Source organism: Lynx canadensis, chromosome B3 (assembly GCF_007474595.2).
Source record: "Lynx canadensis isolate LIC74 chromosome B3, mLynCan4.pri.v2, whole genome shotgun sequence".
Classification (NCBI taxonomy): Eukaryota; Metazoa; Chordata; class Mammalia; order Carnivora; family Felidae; genus Lynx; species Lynx canadensis.
The window spans coordinates 70,664,402-70,685,898 of record NC_044308.2 but is presented as its reverse complement, the minus strand read 5'-3'; the positions used below and the strand labels follow the sequence as shown (position 1 = coordinate 70,685,898).

General features: G+C 37.0%; 1 protein-coding gene across 1 annotated transcript; it reads left to right on the top strand.

Annotated features, from left to right (window-relative positions):
• The first annotated feature begins 15,092 nt into the window (after positions 1-15,092).
• On the top strand, positions 15,093-16,067 carry LOC115517028 (olfactory receptor 4K15-like). Its single transcript, XM_030320204.1, has one exon. The coding sequence runs from the start codon at positions 15,096-15,098 to the stop codon at positions 16,065-16,067; it is 972 nt and encodes a 323-aa protein (XP_030176064.1). The 5' UTR covers positions 15,093-15,095.
• Positions 16,068-21,497: the final 5,430 nt, after the last annotated feature.

The window sequence follows — 21,497 nt, the reverse complement described above, 5'->3', positions numbered from 1 at the left end:
GACACGGAATCTGAAGCAGGATCCAGGCTGAGAGCTGTCAGCACAGAGCCTGATGCGGGGCTGGAACTCGTGATCTGTGAGATCACGACCTGAGCCGAAGTCAGACGTTCAACCAACTGAGCCACCCAGGTGCCCCTCTAGCATGCTATTCTAATTTCTTTGTTGGTTTTCAATTTTAATTTTTTGAGTTATCCCTACTCTCCTCTGCGTAAGTAGGTATTGCTTTCTATAACTGATTTTGTATACTCCAGACAGAGAAGCTTCTAAACTACAAATCTTGACATAATACTCCTTTTACTTTTTTTTATTATAAAATTTTTTTTTTTAATTTTTATTCGTTTTTGAGAGACAGAGAGAGACAGAATGCAGGCAGGTGAGGGGCAGAGAGAAAGGGAGACACAGAATCCAAAGCAGGATCCAGGCTCTGAGCTGTCAGCACAGAGCCCAATGTGGGCTCAAACCCACAAACCATGGGATCATGACCTGAGCTGAGGTCAGATGCTTCACTGATTGAGCCACCCAGGTGCCCCATAATACTGCTTTTAATAATTAACTGCTTTCCCCCACCAAATGGCTTTTTATTGTTCTTAAAGGAAGTTTGACACTATGTAATATTTCCTATCTAGATAAATCCCATATACTTTAGATTTCAGTCATATTGTATTCTTTTGTTTCTTCAGTTTTACATTTTCACCAAATGTTTACCTCTTGACACAGATACTGGTGCTTTTTCTTTTTTCCTGATTTAAAAATATCCCCATCTAGAAACATGAACATCCACTAACCTGGATAACTCTGATTCATCTATTATGTGCTAGCCAATGCCTTCCATAAATTTTTTATATAAGCTTAAAGCCTTCCATAATTTACTCATACCACTCCCTAACTCTCTATGGTAATTTTACTTGCCAATTTTACTTTATTTGTCAAGGTATCTGCTTTCTATCTTAGAATATATATTTTGAAGTTGGGAACTATTTGATCATGTACTCCAAATGCATTCTTACCTCCTAGTTTAGTAACTGGGAAATAATTAGTGTTCAACAACTATTGAGTGAATGAATGCAGTAATATATTGTTAAGAAATGACTTCATATTAACCAGGCATTTGATTTGATAGCTTATAATAAAACTACAAAATAAGCTATATAATATGAAGACATTATAACTACTGTTGAAATCAGAAGTGATTTTTAAACTTATTTAGATTTAAAAAATTTATACAAAAGATGAGGAAATGCTCACATGTTCCCCCTATGCATTTATTACCCAGCTTCAACAGTTATCAACACATGTATAATTATCTTTTTCCCTATTCATATAAGTAAAATTGCTAAGTACAAGAGTCAATTGTATATATAATTCTCTAGCCATTGATAAATGTATTGCTATAACAATTGCTACATTTTGCATTACCATTTGCAATACATAAGTCCCTCATAGCCTATAAGACAGTACATGATGAAATTTTGAATTTTTACTAATATGATATATTGGAGAATGTATTTCAGTATAGTTCTGTTTTCAAAAGAGGAGCTCTCGAAATAAAAACAAATAATGTATTTACCAGTGAGACCAGAAATAGAGCTCTTGGAAGGTAATACTACTAATAGGACAAGTATTTGTCAAAGTAAAAAGGGAACCATAGAAGTTATCATTGAAGATTAGAAAAATGGCCATAAGTTCATATGTTGAGGAGATCAATTAAAGAATGCTATGTAAAAGCAGAAGACACGTTCATCCAGATGAATTTGTTTATTTCCTAAGAAAGAATAAATTGCCAAACTTGCTTAATAAGAGAAAGAAAACTGAAATCAACAATAACTATAATAACATACATTGAAAAAGAGACTTCTGGGGAAGATGGTGGAGTAGGAGGAGCTTAGGTTCACCTCATCCCACTGATATCAGAGTCAATAAGCCAGAAAACAATCCAAAGACTAGTAGAACCAACTCTCCACAACTAAATGTAGAGAAGAGGCCACAACAAAGAGGATAAGAATGGCAGAGAGTCAAATTGACCCCTGGAGCTGTCTGTGGGAAGGAGGGACACCATGGGCACAGGAGGGGAGGGGAGCAGACCCCACACCAGGCACCCCAAGCACAGGAAATCTGCACTGGGAAGATGAATCCTCATAACATATGGCTATGAAAACCAGAGGGGCCTAACCTTGCAAGTTCTTTTTTTTTTAATTTTTTTTTTTAATGTTTATTTTTGAGACAGAGAGAGACAGAGCATGAACAGGGGAGGGTCAGAAAGAGGGAGACACAGAATCTGAAACAGGCTCCAGGCTCTGAGCTGTCAGCACAGAGCCTGACGTGGGGCTTGAACTCACTGACCACAAGATCATGACCTGAGCCGAAGTCGGCCGCTCAACTGACTGAGCCACCCAGGCGCCCCAAACCTTGCAAGTTCTTACACTCAGTGTGGCTTAACACTTAAGACTTTAAAAATCAGCGGGTTCAGCTCTGACAGGAAATCGAGTCCCCATCCTTAAAGAAACAGCACAACATTCAGCCCCAATGAGATACAGCAAAGCAGCAGCCGTTTGAAAAACTGGGGTATAGGGGCACCTGGGTGGTTCAGTGGGTTAAGCTTCTGACTCTTGGTTTTAGCTCAGGTCATGATCTCATGGTTTCATAAGTTTGAGCCCCACATCAGGCTCTGTGCTGACAGTGCAGAGTCTGGGATTCTATCTCTCCCCTCTCCCTCTGCCCCTCCCCACACTGCTGTCTCTTTCGGAAGGAAGGAAGGAAGGAAGGAAGGAAGGAAGGAAGGAAGGAAGGAAGGAAGGAAGGAAGGAAGGGAAGGGAAGGGAAGGGAAGGGAAGGGAAGGGAAGGGAAGGGAAGGGAAGGGAAGGGAAGGGAAGGGAAGGGAAGGGAGAATGGGGTATATGGGGGGACTTGTTTACTAATCTGAGAGTGTGTGCTGGAGGCACAGGAATCTTTGGAGATGTTGCCAAGAACAAAAGAAGTGGCAAGTATCATTTCCTTCCAGCCTAGATACACAACACCTTTGGAGAGCAGTGCAGTGCAAATACTCTCCACCTAGCTTGCTAACAGCACTCTCCACCCCTATGCTCTTTTGCAGACCCACGCCCTCGTGCCCAGTCACAGCTGAAGTTCGCCAGAGTGGCAGAAGGTCCCTTCCAGAGCACCAATACAGATCTTGTTGTCACTGAGTGTCCCGCCACACGGTGGTTTCATGCAGACTTGCCCACTGCAACAGACCCTTGACAAAAATCCATCCAAAACAGTGCCACAAGCCTGGCAATATGCAAACAGCATTCACAGGGGCCAGCAACACCCCAAGGTGATACTTGCCCTAAGAGAGAGTTAAAAACCACACCTACCAGCTCAGTAGTGGCCTGGGGGCTGATATCTGGTCTGACTATAGGCCCCACCCACCAACAAAAGCTTCTCAATGAAAGCTTCTCAACAGACAACACAGGTAAAGTATCCCAAAGTTCAGTGCTATTGCATTTCTGGCAAACACCTGGTCAGACTCAACTCAAGCCCAAGGTGGCCCCAGACTGGCCCACTAACAACAAAGGGACCAAACCTTTCCCACAACAAGCAAAGGGAACAACTGCAGATGACTGGACTGAAGGCAAGCATGGCTCAGCTACAACAGTAAGGCACATGAAACACACACAGGAGATACCCATGAAGTGCCAGGTTCTGGTGAACAGAGAACATTGTACTGCAGGGCACCAGAGGATCTCTTTTTCATAAAGCCACTGTCTTCAAGAGCTAGAGATGTAGCTAACTTTCTTAACACATAGAAGCAGATACAGAGAGTTGGACAAAATGAGGAGACAGAGGAATATGTTTCAAATGAAAGAGCAGGACAAAAATCACAGCAAGGGAGTTAAATGAAATGGAGAGAAGTAATATGCCTGATAGAGAATTTAAAGTAATGGCCATAAAGATATTCACTGGACTTGAGAAAAGAGTGGTCTCAGTGAGACCCTCAACAAAGAGATAAAAAAACATAAATAAGAAATCAGAGATGAAGAACTCAATAACTGAAGTTAAAAATACACTAGAAAGGATCAATAAGCAGAAGAATGGATCAGCAAGCTGGAGGAAAGAGTTATAGACAGTGATCAAGTTAACCAGGAGAGAGAAAAAAAATTAAAAAAGGAAAATAGATTAAGGGAACTCAGCAACACCATCGAGCATAAAAACATTCAAGTTATAGGGGAAGGAAAGGAGAAAATGGGGCAGAAAATTTATTTGAAGAAATAATTCCTTATAACTTCCCTAATTTGGGGAAGAAAATAGATATCAGATCCAGGAGGCCCAGAGAGCCCCCAACAATATCAACCCAAGGAGGTCCACATCAAGATATACAGTAATTAAAATGGCAATAAGTAGTGATAAAGAGAGAATGTGAAAGCGGCAAGAGAAAAGAAAATGGTTACATACAAGGAAAAACCTATAAGGCTATAAACTGATTTTTCAGCAGAAATTTTTCAGGCCAGAAGGTAGTGACATGATATATTCAAAGTGTTGAAAGAAAAAAAAATCTATGATCAAGAATATTCTATCCAGCAAGACTGTCTTTCAGAATGGAAGGAGAGATAAAGGGAAAAGATAAAAATGCTAAAGGAATTCATCACCACTAAATTAGTCTCACAAGAAACGTTTAAGAGGACTCTTTGAGTGGAAAGAAAAGATTATAAGCAGGAATAAAAATAAGAAGCACAAAAGCAGTAAAATTAAGTATACCTATAAAAACTATTCAAGGGATTCACAATATAAAAGGATGTAAAGTATGACACCATATGCCTAAAACCTGCAGGGAGAGGAGTGAAAATTTAGTGCTTTTAGAATGGGCTCAAACTTAAGTGACCATCAACTTAATACAGATGGCTAAATGCCTAAGATGTTATATATAAACCTAATGGCAACCACAAAGCAAAAACCAGTAATATATATGCAAAAATAAAGAGAAAGGAATCCAAGTATATCATTAAAGAGACCAAACAAATTATGAAAGAGAGCAAGAGAAGAAAGGAACAGAGAACTCTTAAATTACTTTGTATATAAATAGATTTTGTATGTAAATGGACTAAATACTCCAACTGAAAGACACAGGGTGACAGAATGGATAAAGAACCAAGACCCATATATATTCTTCCTACAAGAGACTAATTTCAGACCTAAAGACATACAGATTGAATGTGAAGAGATGGAAAAGCGTTTATCATGCATATGGAAGTGAAAAGGACGCTGGGGTAGCAATATTTATATCAGAAAAAATAGACTTTAAAACAAAGACTGTAACAAAACACAAAGGAGGACAGTGAGTAATCATAAAAAGAACAATTTAACAAGAAGATATAACAATTGTAAACAGTTATGTGCCCAAAATAGGAGTAACCAAATACATACAGCAGCTAATAACAAACATAGAGAAAGTAATCAATAGTAATACAATTATAAAGGGGACTTTCTAAACAGATAATCAACAAGGAAACAGTGGCTTTGAATGACACACTGGATCAGAATGATTTTACATTCAGAACATTCCATCCTTAAAGAGCAGAATACACATTCTTTTCATTTGCACATGGAACATTCTCCAGAATAGATCAAGTTAGACCACAAAACAAAGCTTAATGAATTTAAGAAGACTGAAGTCATACCATGCATCCTTTTGAATCACAATGCTTGGAAACTAGAAATCAACACAAGAAAAAATCTGGAAAGGACACAAATACATGGACGTTAAATAACATACTACCAAACAATGAACAAGTCAACCAAGAAATCAAAAAAGAAATTAAAAAAAAATTCAAGGAAACAAATGAAAATCAAAACACAATGGTAAAAGTCTTTGGGATATAGCAAAAGCTGTTCTAAGAGGAAAGTTTATAGCAAACAGTTGGAAAAAGAACAACAAAACCCCAAAACACTGGAAGCGAGGAAATAATAAAGATTAGAGAAGAAATACATTTAAAAAAATTTTTTTAAAACAATAGAACAGATCAATGAAACCAGGAGTAGGTTATTTGATAGCATCAACAAAATTGATAAACCTTTATCCAGACTCATTGAGGGGTGGGGAGGACTCAATCAAAATCAGAAATAAGAGATGAGCAGCAACTCACCAAACAGAAATACAAAGGATTACAGGGATTGTTATGAAAAATTTTATGCCAACAAATGGGACAACCTAGAAGAAATGAAAAAATTCCTAGAAACATATAACCGAATGAATCAGGAAGAAACAGAAAATTTGAACTGACTGGTTATCTAATGAAACTGAATCAGTAATCAAAAAACTGCCAACATACAAACGACCAGGACCAGATGGATTCACAGGTGATTTCTACCAAACATTTGGAGAAGAGTTAATATCTATTCTTCTCAAACTATTCCAAAAAACAGAAGAAAAGCTTCCAAATTCATTGTAGGGCACCAGCATTACCCTGATACCAATCTAGATAAAGACACTACAAGAAAAGAAAACTACCGGCCAATATCTTTGATGAACATAGATGCAAAAATCCTCAACAAAATATTAGCAAACAACCAACAATATATCAAAAAAAAATCATTCACTGCAATCAATGGGGATTTATTCCTGTGATGTAAGGGTGGTTTGCAAATCAAGCAATGTGATACATTACATCAATAAGAGAAAGAATAAAAACCAAATGATCATTTCAATAGATTCAGAAAAAGCATTGGACAAATTACAACATCCATTCATGATAAAAGCCCTCAACAAAGTAGGTTTAGAGGGAACATACCTCAACATAATAAAGGCCACAATGAAAACCCACAGCTAATATCATACTCAATAATTAAACGCTATGCACTTTTCCTCTAAGGTCAGGAACAAGACAAGGATGTACACTCTCACCACTTTTATTCAACATAATACTAGAAGCTCTAGCTACAACAATCAGACAAGAAAAAGAAATAAGAGACATCATTATAGGTAATAAAGAAGTAAACTTTCACTATTTGCACATGACATGATATTATACATATAAAACCCAGAAAGCTACTACAACTGTTAAATAAATTCAGTAAAGTCACAGGATACAAAATCAATATACAGAAGTCTGTTGCATTTCTATACACTTAAAATGAAGTGGCAGAAAGAGAAATTAAAATCACAATTCCATTTACAATGGCATCAAAAAGAATGAAATGCATATGAATAAATTTAACCAAGGAGATGAAAGACCTGTTCTCTGACAACTACAAAATACTGATAAAAGAAATTGAAGATGAAACCAATGGAAAGCTATTCCATACTCATGGAGTGGGAGAACAAATATTGTTTATACACCAATACTACCCAAAGCAATCTACAGATTTAATTCAATCCCTATCAAAGTACCGACAGCATTTTTCAAAAAATTAGAACAATCCAAAAATGTGTATGAAACCACCGAAGATCCTGAATAGCAAGAGCAATCTTGAAAAAGAACAAAACTGGAGGTATCATAATCCCGTATTTCAAGATATACTACAAAGCTGCAATAATCAAAATGCTATGGTATTGGCACAAAAATAGACACATAGAAATGGAACGTAATAGAGAACCCATAAATAAACTCACAATTATATGGTCAATTAATCTATGACAAAGGAGGCAAGAATATGCAATGGGAAAACGATTGTCTCTTTGGCAAATGGTGGTGGGAAACTGGACACCTAGGTGCAAAAAAATAAAACTGGACCACTTTCTCACACCATACACAAAAACAAACTCTAAATAGATTAAAGACCTAAATATGAGACCTGAAATCATAACGGTCCCAGAAGAGAGCACAGAGAGTAATTTCTCTTACTGGGTGTAACAGCAGTATCCTAGATATGAGTTCGGAGGCAAAGGAAATTAAAATGAAAATAAACTATTGGGTCTATATCAAAATAAAAAGTTTCTGCAGAGCAAAGGAAGCAACCAACAAAACTGAAAGACAAGCTGCTGAGTTGGAGAAGTTAGTTGCAAATGACATATCTGAAAAAGGGTTAGTTTCCAAAATATATAAAGAACTTCTTAAACTCAATACCCAGGAAATCAAATAATACAATTAAAAATGGGCAGAAGACATGAATAGACATTTCTTCAAGGAAAATGATCAGATGGCCAACAGACATAAGAAAACATGCTCAACATCACTAATTATCAGGAGAATGCAAATCAAAACCACAATGAGATACCACCTCACACCTGTCAGAATACCTACAATAAAAAACACAAGAAACAACAGTGTTGGCAAGGATGTAGAGAAAAAGAAACATCTCATGCCACTGTTGGTAGGAATACATATCGGTGCAGCCACTGTGGAAAATAGTATGAAAGTTTCTCAAAAATTAAAAATAGAATTACCACACAATCCAGTAATTTCACTACTGGGTATTACCCAAGGATTTTGAAAACACCAATTCAAACAAGTAAAAGTTTCCCTCTGTAAATAGCTTTTGTTGTTTATATAATACAAAAAGCACTAATGCTAAGTAGCATGATTACATGCAACACATAAATATGAACTATCTGTACACATCTGAAGATCTAACTGAGAACTAAGGCACATAGAATTGAAAACTAAACAGAATGCTTTAATGTAAGTAAAAACTAGGACTGCACACTGTAATAAATCAGAAGTCCCTCATGTACATAACTTAATTATTTATAGCTAAAGTTAAGCATTACAACACTAATGTAACCATATTCACTTATATATAAAAACACAAGTTTCATACATCACAAAACCTTCCATTAACACAGATGTGATATTATCAAACAAGCATCAGTATAATGCCTCTTCTACTTGTTTTTGCATATTGCTATGCAGTACACCCAAGTACACTAGAGTCCTATACCCAAGTACAATAAAATGTTAAAGAATCTCTCTGCAAGTGGTGCTGGATACTACTAAGAAGTGTACTGCAGCCATATTGGTTATGATTTTCAATGCAGATGGGTACAGTTACATTAAGAGCTGAAGTACTTTAAAAGCTTAAAATATTCTTTCTTGAACCAAAATATTCAAAAAAAGGTACACGTGAAAAATTAACTTTTCAGACACCTTTGCAACTTAAAATTCAGATGCGTGTTATTCAGTAGAGCCCCTACATGTAAAAATAAAATGTAGTTTTAATTTTTTCTTGTAAATAGATTAATCCTAGTGCAGTCCTGTGCTACACAACAATTTGAGCAAAAAGAGTAATGCAGACATCTTCTGGGGCAGGCCAGCACAATAAGCTTCAAAGAGAGCTCAAGACCCTGCTGGCTTGATGGCTATACTCATGATAATCAGTTGCCATGCTTACCTTTCACAGAATGTCCTATTTTACAGCTTCTAGAAGACCAATTAGTCAGGCTTACATATGGCACCAAATACCAGTTTCATAGAAAGATCTGATCCTCTTTCTCGTTTTCCTCCTACTTCCAGAGAACATGTTGTGGAAATTAATAGGGTGAACTTTAACTATGGTAGAAGTAGAATGCCAGTCCTTTTCTGGTGTACCATTGAAAAAAAAATACAGGCATATAACACCAGCCAAAGATTATACCTTGATTACATTAGCAGATACTGCAAACATGAAGAGATTTCATGTATTATGTTTAGCATGTGGAAACTAAATTTTGTCCCTGTTATCTGTCTATTTCAATTTGTTGTGAAGATTTGCATCCAACTTTTTTCAGGGGAGGACATATCCGTTTTGTAGTGCTGTACCTGTCCAATTCTGCTTCTAACAAATACTCAAATATCCTAAAACACCAATTATAAGATAGACAAGGAAAGATCTGGAGAACATCAAATGAAAATAGCCATGCATCTGCTGTTTAATGTTTTCCTATGATATATTAAAATAAAAACATTTCAGTCTCAGAGGAAATAAATAAAAATGTTAATCTACAATGTCACAAGACAAACTCAAGTTTATGTACAATGTCTTCCAATCCTTCAAAGAACAGATAAGACTAGGGTATAAAAAGACTTTTCTGAGTACTCCAACTTATTTTATGAACCTATCGTTGTCTCAGTACCAAACTGGATGTGGTAGCACAAATAACTCCAAAATACTACAGGCCAATGTCACTTGTAAAACTATATGCAATAATCCTACATAAAAATTAGCATATCAAACACAGGCTATGATATTCTCATATAACACATCATAATTAAGTAGAATTTATGCTAAGAATACAAATATATCCACACTGGATACTCTATTAATGGTGTTTAACAGAAAGATTAAAAGAGGAATTCATTATACATCCCCATTGTGGGGGATTAGATATTCTCTGAGTTTTTCTATTTTTCCCACTAAGGTGGGGAGTATCACTAAAAATTCAATTCTTGATGAAGTATTTCAGAAATCCCTACATGTCAAATTTTCCCTAAAACCATCAGAACATAGTGCACGTAATTGGTAATAAGAAAGACACAGGGGAAATGCCTGTGTTGTTGTTGAGAGAAAGGTAAAAGTGGTTTGGTTCTCGGACTTATGCCATTTTCCCTGTTCAACAAGCTAGTGAATATCTAATGACAAAAACATTCATCATGGGACACATCTATCCTCCCATAGTCCCAGTTCAATCCCCAGTCTAGAATGAAATAGAGAAATGATAAAAGGGAAAAGGGTGAAACAGAGAGCTGAGAGGAAGTCTGCCTAATTCAATATTTATTATAGTTATGATAGCTCAGCTCAAAAATATGTACACATTTCATACAGCTCTCTTATAAGAGAATTTGATTTGAAACTAGCCAACACTTATTTCAACATCCTTAAAAATCTTCAGATATTAAATCAGGTATGTTTTCTTTATTTTATATCAACAATTTTCTTGATCCATTTGCTTGGGATTTTCTATTTGGAAAATATTAATATGACCTTTAACTACAGAGAGAAACTTAGAGCAACGGCTTATAATATTTGGACTTACAGTTTTGTGAAAATTTCTTCGCCCTGACTGCAAAATATTTACATCCATGTTAATGTGGTACAGAAAATTTCACTTGGGTATAATGGAAAATGGTTTAAGGATCAAGTTCTGTAACATTTGAGCTGATAGTTTTGGTTCTAAGTTTTTTTTTTCTTCCAAAAAATGGAGTAAAGAAGACTCTACAAAAACATACTAACATCACTTTATATTTATCCTAGTTCATCCCAGCCCAGTCCAGCACCTAGACAAAATTGGCATTCAGTAGAAGGATGCAGTGTCACTCTCTGTGAAGATTTCTGACATTTTTCTTCTCCTGTCTCCCGTATCTATTTTTCATTCACTTTCACTAAAATAAAGTTGTCATTTCATAGGTGACTGACTAAAAAATTAAAAAAAAATATGGTCAAGAAGAGTTTTACTCCCAATCTTTTCTTAAACCCATACTTTATCCTTTTGAATATGAATTCCCTTCCCCACAAGAGAATGGTCCAGGGAAGATGCCCCTTCTCACTCCAAGTGATAATTATTGATCTAACTATTCTTTGGAATGGTTCCATTTTAGTTATGTTGTCACAGCATTCATTGTTCATTCACTTGACTGTTTTTTTTCATGCTCTTTGGGGGAGAATCTCTGTAAAGTTCAATATAGCAATAACCCAGTTAGAAAATATTACCAGGGAATAAGGTTTTCCAGGTTAATAAATTTTAAGCTAGAATTTATCCCTTTAAGCAAAAAGCATTAACCATTTTGGAAAACAAAATACATATCCCCATCCTACCTTTGTAACTAGAAAGTGCTGTTATCACAAAGTGCATTTATGGTACATTTAGAAATATTTAATAGGGTTTTGCATCAACTTCTTAAACTAATTTCTCATTTTCCAATCTTGATAATTCCACTTGTCTATTCTTAAACCATACTCTTTAGGTTTCATTAGAGATTCTACTATCAGGGACTGTGAAAAGAACTTTGAAGAACTGGAATGAGTTTCTGGATTTGTTACTTGCTAGTTGTATAATATTGATCATTAACCTTTCTGAGTCTCAATTTCCTTATATGAAAACTAAGGACAAAAACTTCCTCCTCACCAGATTGTTGTGAAAAGTTTGATGCTCACATACTGCATGTAAAAACACTTTTTTTTATATATATATGAAATTTATTGACAAATTGGTTTCCATACAACACCCAGTGCTCATCCCAAAAGGTGCCCTCCTCAATACCCATCACCCACCCTCCCCTCCCTCCCACCCCCCATCAACCCTCAGTTTGTTCTCAGTTTTTTTTTTGCTGTTTTATTTAGAATATTTTCTTTTTTTTAAATATATATATGAAATTTATTGACAAATTGGTTTCCATACAACACCCAGTGCTTATCCCAAAAGGTGCCCTCCTCAATACCCATCACCCACCCTCCCCTCCCTCCCACCCCCCATCAACCCTCAGTTTGTTCTCAGTTTTTAACAGTCTCTTATGCTTTGGCTCTCTCCCACTCTAACCTCTTTTTTTTTTTTTCCTTCCCCTCCCCCATGGGTTCCTGTTAAGTTTCTCAGGATCCACATAAGAGTGAAACCATATGGTATCTGTCTTTCTCTGTATGGCTTATTTCACTTAGCATGACACTCTCCAGTTCCATCCACGTTGCTACAAAAGGCCATATTTCATTTTTTCTCATTGCCACATAGTATTCCATTGTGTATATATACCACAATTTCTTTATCCATTCATCAGTTGATGGACATTTAGGCTCTTTCCATACTTTGGCTATTGTTGAGAGTGCTGCTATGAACATTGGGGTACAAGTGCCCCTATGCATCAGTACTCCTGTATCCCTTGGATAAATTCCTAGCAGTGCTATTGCTGGGTCATAGGGTAGGTCTATTTTTAATTTTCTGAGGAACCTCCACACTGCTTTCCAGAGCGGCTGCACCAATTTGCATTCCCACCAACAGTGCAAGAGGGTTCCCGTTTCTCCACATCCTCGCCAGCATCTATAGTCTCCTGATTTGTTCATTTTGGCCACTCTGACTGGCGTGAGGTGATACCTGAGTGTGGTTTTGATTTGTATTTCCCTGATAAGGAGCGACGCTGAACATCTTTTCATGTGCCTGTTGGCCATCTGGATGTCTTCTTTAGAGAAGTGTCTATTCATGTTTTCTGCCCATTTCTTCACTGGGTTATTTGTTTTTCGGGTGTGGAGTTTGGTGAGCTCTTTATAGATTTTAGATACTAGCCCTTTGTCCGATATGTCATTTGCAAATATCTTTTCCCATTCCGTTGGTTGCCTTTGAGTTTTGTTGGTTGTTTCCTTTGCTGTGCAGAAGCTTTTTATCTTCATAAGGTCCCAGTAATTCACTTTTGCTTTTAATTCCCTTGCCTTTGGGGATGTGTCGAGTAAGAGATTGCTACGGCTGAGGTCAGAGAGGTCTTTTCCTGCTTTCTCCTCTAAGGTTCTGATGGTTTCCTGTCTCACATTTAGGTCCTTTATCCATTTTGAGTTTATTTTTGTAAATGGTGTGAGAAAGTGGTCTAGTTTCAACCTTCTGCATGTTGCTGTCCAGTTCTCCCAGCACCATTTGTTAAAGAGGCTGTCTTTTTTCCATTGGATGTTCTTTCCTGCTTTGTCAAAGATGAGTTGGCCATACGTTTGTGGGTCTAGTTCTGGGGTTTCTATTCTATTCCATTGGTCTGTGTGTCTGTTTTTGAAAAACAGTTTCAAGTTAAATAGTTTTTCTCACTGACATCACTTTTCTTTACCACAGTTTTTTTTTTTTTTTCAACGTTTTTTATTTATTTTTGGGACAGAGAGAGACAGAGCATGAATGGGGGAGGGGCAGAGAGAGAGGGAGACATAGAATCGGAAACAGGCTCCAGGCTCCGAGCCATCAGCCCAGAGCCCGACGCGGGGCTCGAACTCCCGGACCGCGAGATCGTGACCTGGCTGAAGTCGGACGCTTTACCGACTGCGCCACCCAGGCGCCCCAAACCACAGTTTTTTTTTTACAGAGATTGACACTTATCATTTCTAATTATAACACAAAAATTGAAAAGTGAGAGTCTTCTTTCTTAAAAATATATAAAAAAATTGTCTTCCTTTCAGTTAAAATATTCTTGTGTTTCTAAACACAAATTAAAAAAAATCAATCTCAAATCCTTTCCTGTCTCTTTGGAAGTGTTTTCTCCATTCTTCCAAAGAAGATGCAGACAGAACAGAAGCAGAATTGATTATTTTATAATCTATCAGCAAGTTATTATCTCAATTGTGTATTATCTTATTTATTATTTCTTATTGTTAATTATCTCAATTTTTGCCTAATGAGAAAGTATGGTGTTGTTGAATATTTTTCAAATAATATACCTTATTTTAGTAAGTTAGAGAAATCCTAATCAAAGCCTACAAATTCTATATCTTGGATATAATTACTTCCTTTGGAAGTTTTCTGCAGTGAAAAATAACATGTTATAGTTGGCCTTCAAGTGGTCTACTTTTCAACTACCTTAACTAAATCAGATCTTTGCATTTCATTGCTATAATTACCTTATATATCAATATTCTGTTCTGATGTATTTGCCATCTCTGTTTACTTATTTTCATATAATACAATGTTAGCTTCAAGGAAGTTGACTTCAAAACAGCTATCACAACTTCAGAGAAAATATGTATTAAACACTTTTAATGGTGTAGTTGTTGAGATTAAATAGTAGACAAAGGACAGAGGCAAAGGAGAACCATATTAAAAGCCACAGTGAAAAAGATAAGTAAATGCAAACTTGGTCTCTTGAGAATTCTCTAAGACTCGAAGCTGCTTGTTGGTAATCCCAAGTGGATAATGAACAGAAGCAGGGCAAGGAAGGTAGTACTAGGAAGGCAGGTGGTTTTGTAATACTGATCTGTTATTTGCTTAGCATCAGATTTAACCCACAAATATATGAAATGGAGTTGTTGATTTACTACCTTTGCACCTCATAGCTTTCCTTCATTAGTAAGGACAACTGACAGAAGAAATATCTGTCAAAATTACAGATAAACTATTTCCTAATAGGACTAGCTCTAAATCATTTTAATGTTGAGACAAACCCTTCAGTATTGTGGTCTACTGTTCTTGCTGTTGATTATAATAATCTATTAATGTTTCTCTCTGTAGGTACTTCTCTTGTAGCCTGAGACCATGGATCAAGGAAATTATTCTAGGGTGGCTGAGTTTGTGTTGCTGGGACTCTGTAGTTCATGGAAGCTCCAGTATTTCTTCTTCGTGTTGTTTAACTTCTTGTACATTGCCATTGTACTCGGCAACCTCCTCATTGTCCTCACTGTGATTTCTGAACCTGCCCTGCACACACCCATGTACATCATGCTTGGTAACCTTTCTGTTCTTGATATATTTCTAGCCACTTATGCAACCCCCAAGATGATTCATGACTTCCTTTATGAATCTAAGACTATCTCCTTTGAGGGCTGCATGGCCCAGATATTCTTGCTCCATGTCTTTGCTGGTGGTGAGATGGTGCTTCTTGTAGCCATGGCTTATGACAGGTATGTAGCCATATGCAAACCTCTCCATTATACAACCATCATGAACTTGTACAAGTGTACAGGCCTGGTGATAGGCTCTTGGGTCATTGGGATCATGCACTCCCTAAGCCAGTTAGCTTTCACTATAAACTTGCCTTTCTGTGGCCCAAACATAGTGGACAGTTATTACTGTGACCTTACCGTGGTCATTAAACTTGCTTGCACAGACACTTATGTTCCTGAACTGTTGATGCTTTTGGACAGTGGTCTCATGGGGGTGACTTCATTCTTACTCTTGCTGATCTCTTACACAGTCATCCTAATCACTGTACAACATCATTCCTCAGTGGGCAGGGCCAAGGCCCGCAGTATTCTGACTGCCCACGTCACTGTAGTGACCCTCTTTTTCGGGCCCTGTATCTTCATCTATGCCTGGCCTTTCAGCAACTTCCCAGTGGATAAAGTCCTTTCTGTGTTCTCTACGGTCTTCACACCTATATTGAACCCCATTATCTACACATTGAGAAACAAAGAGGTGAAATCAGCAATGCACAAGCTGAAGACCAGGTATGTGAGTTACAGGCTGCTTTCCCACCTGTCTCTCACAAGACTAGATTTGCTGAATTGAGCAGACAAGAAGAAACTTGAGAAAACATTGACTTATTTTTCTCTTGTTGTTACCATTGTTTTAAAAGTTACCTTATTTGTTTGAAATGATAAATATAATGTATGTTCTTTGTTATATAGTTATAGTAAAGAAATCTCACATGATTATGCAGTTTCTAATCTAATAAATTGCCTATATATGCTACCTAAAATCAGTGACAGGATGTTTCACAAATTATTATGTAATTTAAATTTTATGAAAATAATTTCATAAAAATTTCAGTGGATATCCATATTGGATAAACAAAACAATGTTGTTTCTTTTTAAAAATGTTGATTTATTACTGAGAGAGAGGGAGAGAGAGAGAAAAAGGGAAAGAGAGAGAGGGAGGCAGAATATCCCAGGCAGGCTCCACACTGTCAGCATGGGGCCTGAAGTGGAGCGTGAACTTACGAACAGTGAGATCATAACCTGAGCTGAAATCAAGAGTTGGATGCTTAACTGACTGAGCCACCCAGGTGCCCAAAAAATGCTGTTTCTTTTATGGTCTAAAATATTCCAAGTAATCTCTAATTTAGTTCCAGTAGTAAAAACAATCCTATGAGTATTCCTGTTTTCACACATTTAACATAAAAAAGTTCGTGCAATCCATCAAAAAAAATCCATTTAGCATTAAAAAATAATTTCACAAAAATTCAAGGTGATACTCTTTTTAAATTTTTAGTTATTTTGAGAGAGAGAGAGAGAGAGAGCAGGGGAGGGGCAGAGAGAGAGAGAGAGACAGACAGAGAGTCTCAAGCAGCTCTACACTGCCAGTGCCAAGCCTGACACAGGGCTCAAACTCATGAATCATGAGATCATGACCTGAGCCAAGATTAAGGGCAGGATACTCTTAGCAATCTACACATTCAATGCAATTCTAATCAAAATTGCACCAGCATTCTTCTCAAAGCTAGAACAAGCAATCCTAAAATTTGTATGGAACCACAAAAGGCCCCGAATAGCCAAAGTAATATTGAAGAAGACCACCAAAGTGGGAGGCATCACAATCCCAGACTTTAGCCTCTACTACAAAGCTGTAATCATCAAGACAGCATGGTATTGGCACAAAAACAGACACATAGACCAATGGAATAGAATAGAGAACCCAGAAATGGACCCACAAACGTATGGCCAACTAATCTTTGACAAAGCAGGAAACAATATCCAATGGAAAAAAGATAGTCTCTTTAACAAATGGTGCTTTGACAGCAACATGCAGAAGAATGAAACTAGACCACTTATACCAGTCACAAAAATAAACTCAAAATGGATAAAGGACCTGAATGTGAGACAGGAAACCATCAAAACCCTAGAGGAGAAAGCAGGAAAAAACCTCTCTGACCTCAGCTGCAGCAATTTCTTACTTGACACAGCTCTAAAGTCAAGGGAATTAAAAGCAAAAAATGAACTATTGGGACATCATGAAGATAAAAAGCTTCTGTACTGCAAAGGAAACAATCAACAAAACTAAAAGGCAACTGACTGAATGGGAAAAGATATTTGCAAATGACATTTCGAACAAAGGGCTAGTATCCAAAATGTATAAAGAACTCACCAAACTCCACACCTGAAAAACAAATAATCCAGTGAAGAAATGGGCAGAAGACATGAATAGACCCTTTTCTAAAGAAGAAATCCAGATGGCCAACAGGCACATGAAAAGATACTCAACGTCATTCCTTATCAGGGAAATACAAATCAAAACCACACTGAGATACCACCTCATGCCAGTCAGAGTGACTAAAATGAACAAATCAGGAGACTATAGATGCTTGAGAGGATGTGGAGAAATGGGAGCCCTCTTGCACTGTTGGTGGGAATGCAAACTGGTGCAGCCGCTTTGGAAAACAGTGTGGAGATTCCTCAAAAAATTAAAAATAGATCTACCCTATGACCCAGCAATAACACTGCTAGGAATTTACCCAAGGGATACAAGAGTGCTGATGCATAGGGGCACTTGTACCCCAATGTTTATAGCAGGACTCTCAACAATAGCCAAATTATGGAAAGAGCCTAAATGTCCATCAACTGACGAATGGATAAAGCAATTGTGGTTTATAGACACAATGGAGTACTACGTGGCAATGAGAAAGAATGAAATATGGCCCTTTGTAGCAACATGGATGGAACTGGAGAGTATTATGCTAAACGAAATAAGTCAGGCAGAGAAAGACAGATACCACATGGTTTCACTTATATGTGGATCCTGAGAAACTTAACAGAAGACCAGTGGGGAGGGGAAGAGGGAAAAAGTTACAGGGAGGGAAGGAGGCAAAACATAAGAGACTCTTAAATACTGAGAACAAACTGAGGGTTGATGGGGTGTGGGGGAGAGGGGAAAGTTGGCGATGGGCATTGAGGAGGGCACCTTTTGGGATGAGCACTGGTTGTTGTATGAAACCAATTTGACAATAAATTTTATATATAATTTATATATATATAAGTATATATATATCAATATATTTTATATATAAATTTTTTATATACGCTTTTATAAAAGAGTAGGATACTTAACTGACTGAGACTCCCAGGTGCCCCTCAAGGTAATACTTTTAAAATTCACTTTCATCTTTTCTGCCCCTCATACAGAACTTAAGAGTCTTCACACACATTTTTGTACAGCTTTATAAAATCACTTGATGTTGGTCTGGTACCATTTATTCTTCTTACCATTTTATTTGTAAAATTGTGTTGACGTCAAAATATGGGAGCACATGAAGCTTTAGACATCTGACAATAAGACCATGTGAAAACAGAACGAGACTCCCATCATACATGCTCTGTATCAGGTATTTTTGGGGCACACCAGTCTAAAGGGAAGGCAGGAAATGCAAATGTAGTTACTTTGGAGATCACTAAACATTATGAACTGGAAACATATTTTGTTGCCCCAGTGTCATGTACCACCCCAACTTCCTCCAAGATGGTCTCATTCTAGAATGGTAGCCTCAACTGATAAAAAAAAAAAATACAGTCTAACATTTACTCTGGGGAGGTATACTACTCATGCTATGCAATCACTGGGACTGTGAGTGTAACTTGTCCCAAGAACTTCATCATGGGACACTGTCACTGTCATCTTAGATTTTTAGGTTGTACCGTACTGTTGCTTCTTTCTTGGTATTACCATTATAATCAAAGATTACCCAGACAGCAATGACTGCTACAGATATGCCACATGCAGTATCTTTTCTGTCATACTGTGAAAACTGTATTAACTCTATAACTCCATAGTAAGGAAAAGTTATTGGAGTTGCCTTGTGTTCTTCCTCTTTAAAATTTTGTATTTAAAACATTTTTTTATTATTTATTTTTTGAGAGATAGAGCATGAGCAGGGGAGGGGCAAAGAGAGAGGGGAACACAGAATCCAAAGCAGGCTCCAGGCTCTGAGCTGTCAGCACAGAGTCCAACATGGGGCTTGAACTCACAAGCTGTGAGATAATGAGCTGAGCCAGAGTCAGATCCTTAACTGACTGAGCCACCCAGGCAACCCCTGTGTTCTTCCTTAAAATCACATATTATCCTTGGTTCTACTTGAGGCTTTATGCCAATTATTCTGCTCATTTCACAATACAAGGGTTTCTTTTGTAAACACCCAAATCAGGATCATCCATACCACTGCATGCTTCAAGTAAAGTAGCAGGAAACAACATGCATTATAAACTGAGCCCTTCTGTTCAAAAAGTACAGGGCAGACTATGAGATTATTCCATGAATCTTTGGAAAATTATTAAAGTTTGCCGTGAACCCATCACAGGAACTTAAATCAGATGCCTGAACATATATTCCAATGAATGTGTATTCCTCTGGTTTTGGAAAAACCTTAAATCCTGGACTAGGATGCTGGGCATGACATTTTGGAACTCTGTCATTTAGAGTATGAAGTATAGCTCACATTGTGAATAAGAAAAGTACAGTTGAGCTGATCAGGAGCAGATGGGAGTTTACCAGCACAGATGGAGGTGGCCAAGGGGATAAAGGCAGCAGGAACACTGAGCCAGGTCCCCACCTAGGCTACACAGCCAGGTAACAGCAACAGAGACAGGTGACAACTGGCCTAAAACACCTCATTTCTGCAGCAACACTGGAGTCAACTGTGGTCACTCAGGTTTAATATTGTAAGTATACTGGTGTATTCCATACCTTATATCATAAACATTTTCTCAGATATTTAAAAGTCCTAATGTAACTGAAAAGGGATTAATATCCAAAATATATAAAGAACTTATACAACTCAGCACCAAAGATCCCCCAAACAATCTGAAAAATGGGAAGAGGTCCTGAATAGGCATTTTTCCAAAGAAGATATACAGATGACCAATAGATACATGAAAAGATGCTTGATATCACTAATCTTCAGGCAAATGCAAATCAAAACCACAATGAGAAATCATCTTACATCTGTAAGAATGGCTAGCATCAAAAGGAAAGAAATAAAAAGTGTTGGTGAGGATGTGGAAAAAAAGGAACCCTGGTGCACTGTTGGTGGGAATGTAAGTTAATATACTGTGAAAAACAGTATTAAGGTTCCTCAAAAACATAAAAAATAGAAATACTATATGATCCAATAATTCTGCTACTAGCTATTCACCTAAAGAAAACAAAACCACTAATTTGAAAAAATATGTGCACCCCTATGTTAAATGCAGCATTATTTAAAATAGTCAAGATAAGGAAGCAACCAAAGTGCTCATTGATAGATGAATAGATAAAGAAGATACGGTATATACACAATGGAATATTATTCAGCCATAAAAAGATGAGATTTTTGCCATTTGTGACAACACGGATAGACCTAGAGAGTATAATATTAAGTAAATAAGTGAGAGAAAGATGAACAACATACAATTTCACTTCTGTGTGGAATATAAAAAACAAATGAATAAGGAAACAAAGTGTATGATCAGACCTATAAATACAAAAACAATCTGATGGTTGCCATAGGGAAAAGATGGAGGCATGAGCAAAATGGGTAAGGGGAAGTGAGAGATAAAGGCTTACACTTATAGAACAGATAAGTCACAGGAATAAAAGGTACAGCATAGAGAATACAGTCAATGATATTGAAATAGTGTTGCATGGTAAAAATGGTAGTTACGCTTGTGGCGAGCATAGCATAACCTCAGAGTTGTTACAAAATTGTAATGGGATTCCTAATTTAAATAACTTTCTGCTGTTGTATTTTGAGGTCCCCCTATTGTTTTGTTACACACCAACACTTCAATAAACATATTTTACATAAATAAATAAGTAAATTAATTTTGGAAACAAATTGTCAATATACCTCATATACTTCGCACAGTATCATAGTGTGGCTCAGTTTGGATTGCATAATTATTCGAAACTATTCGTGAATTTTGTTTATATTACATTCAGTTTCTCCACTCTGGAATATGACAATCTATTTA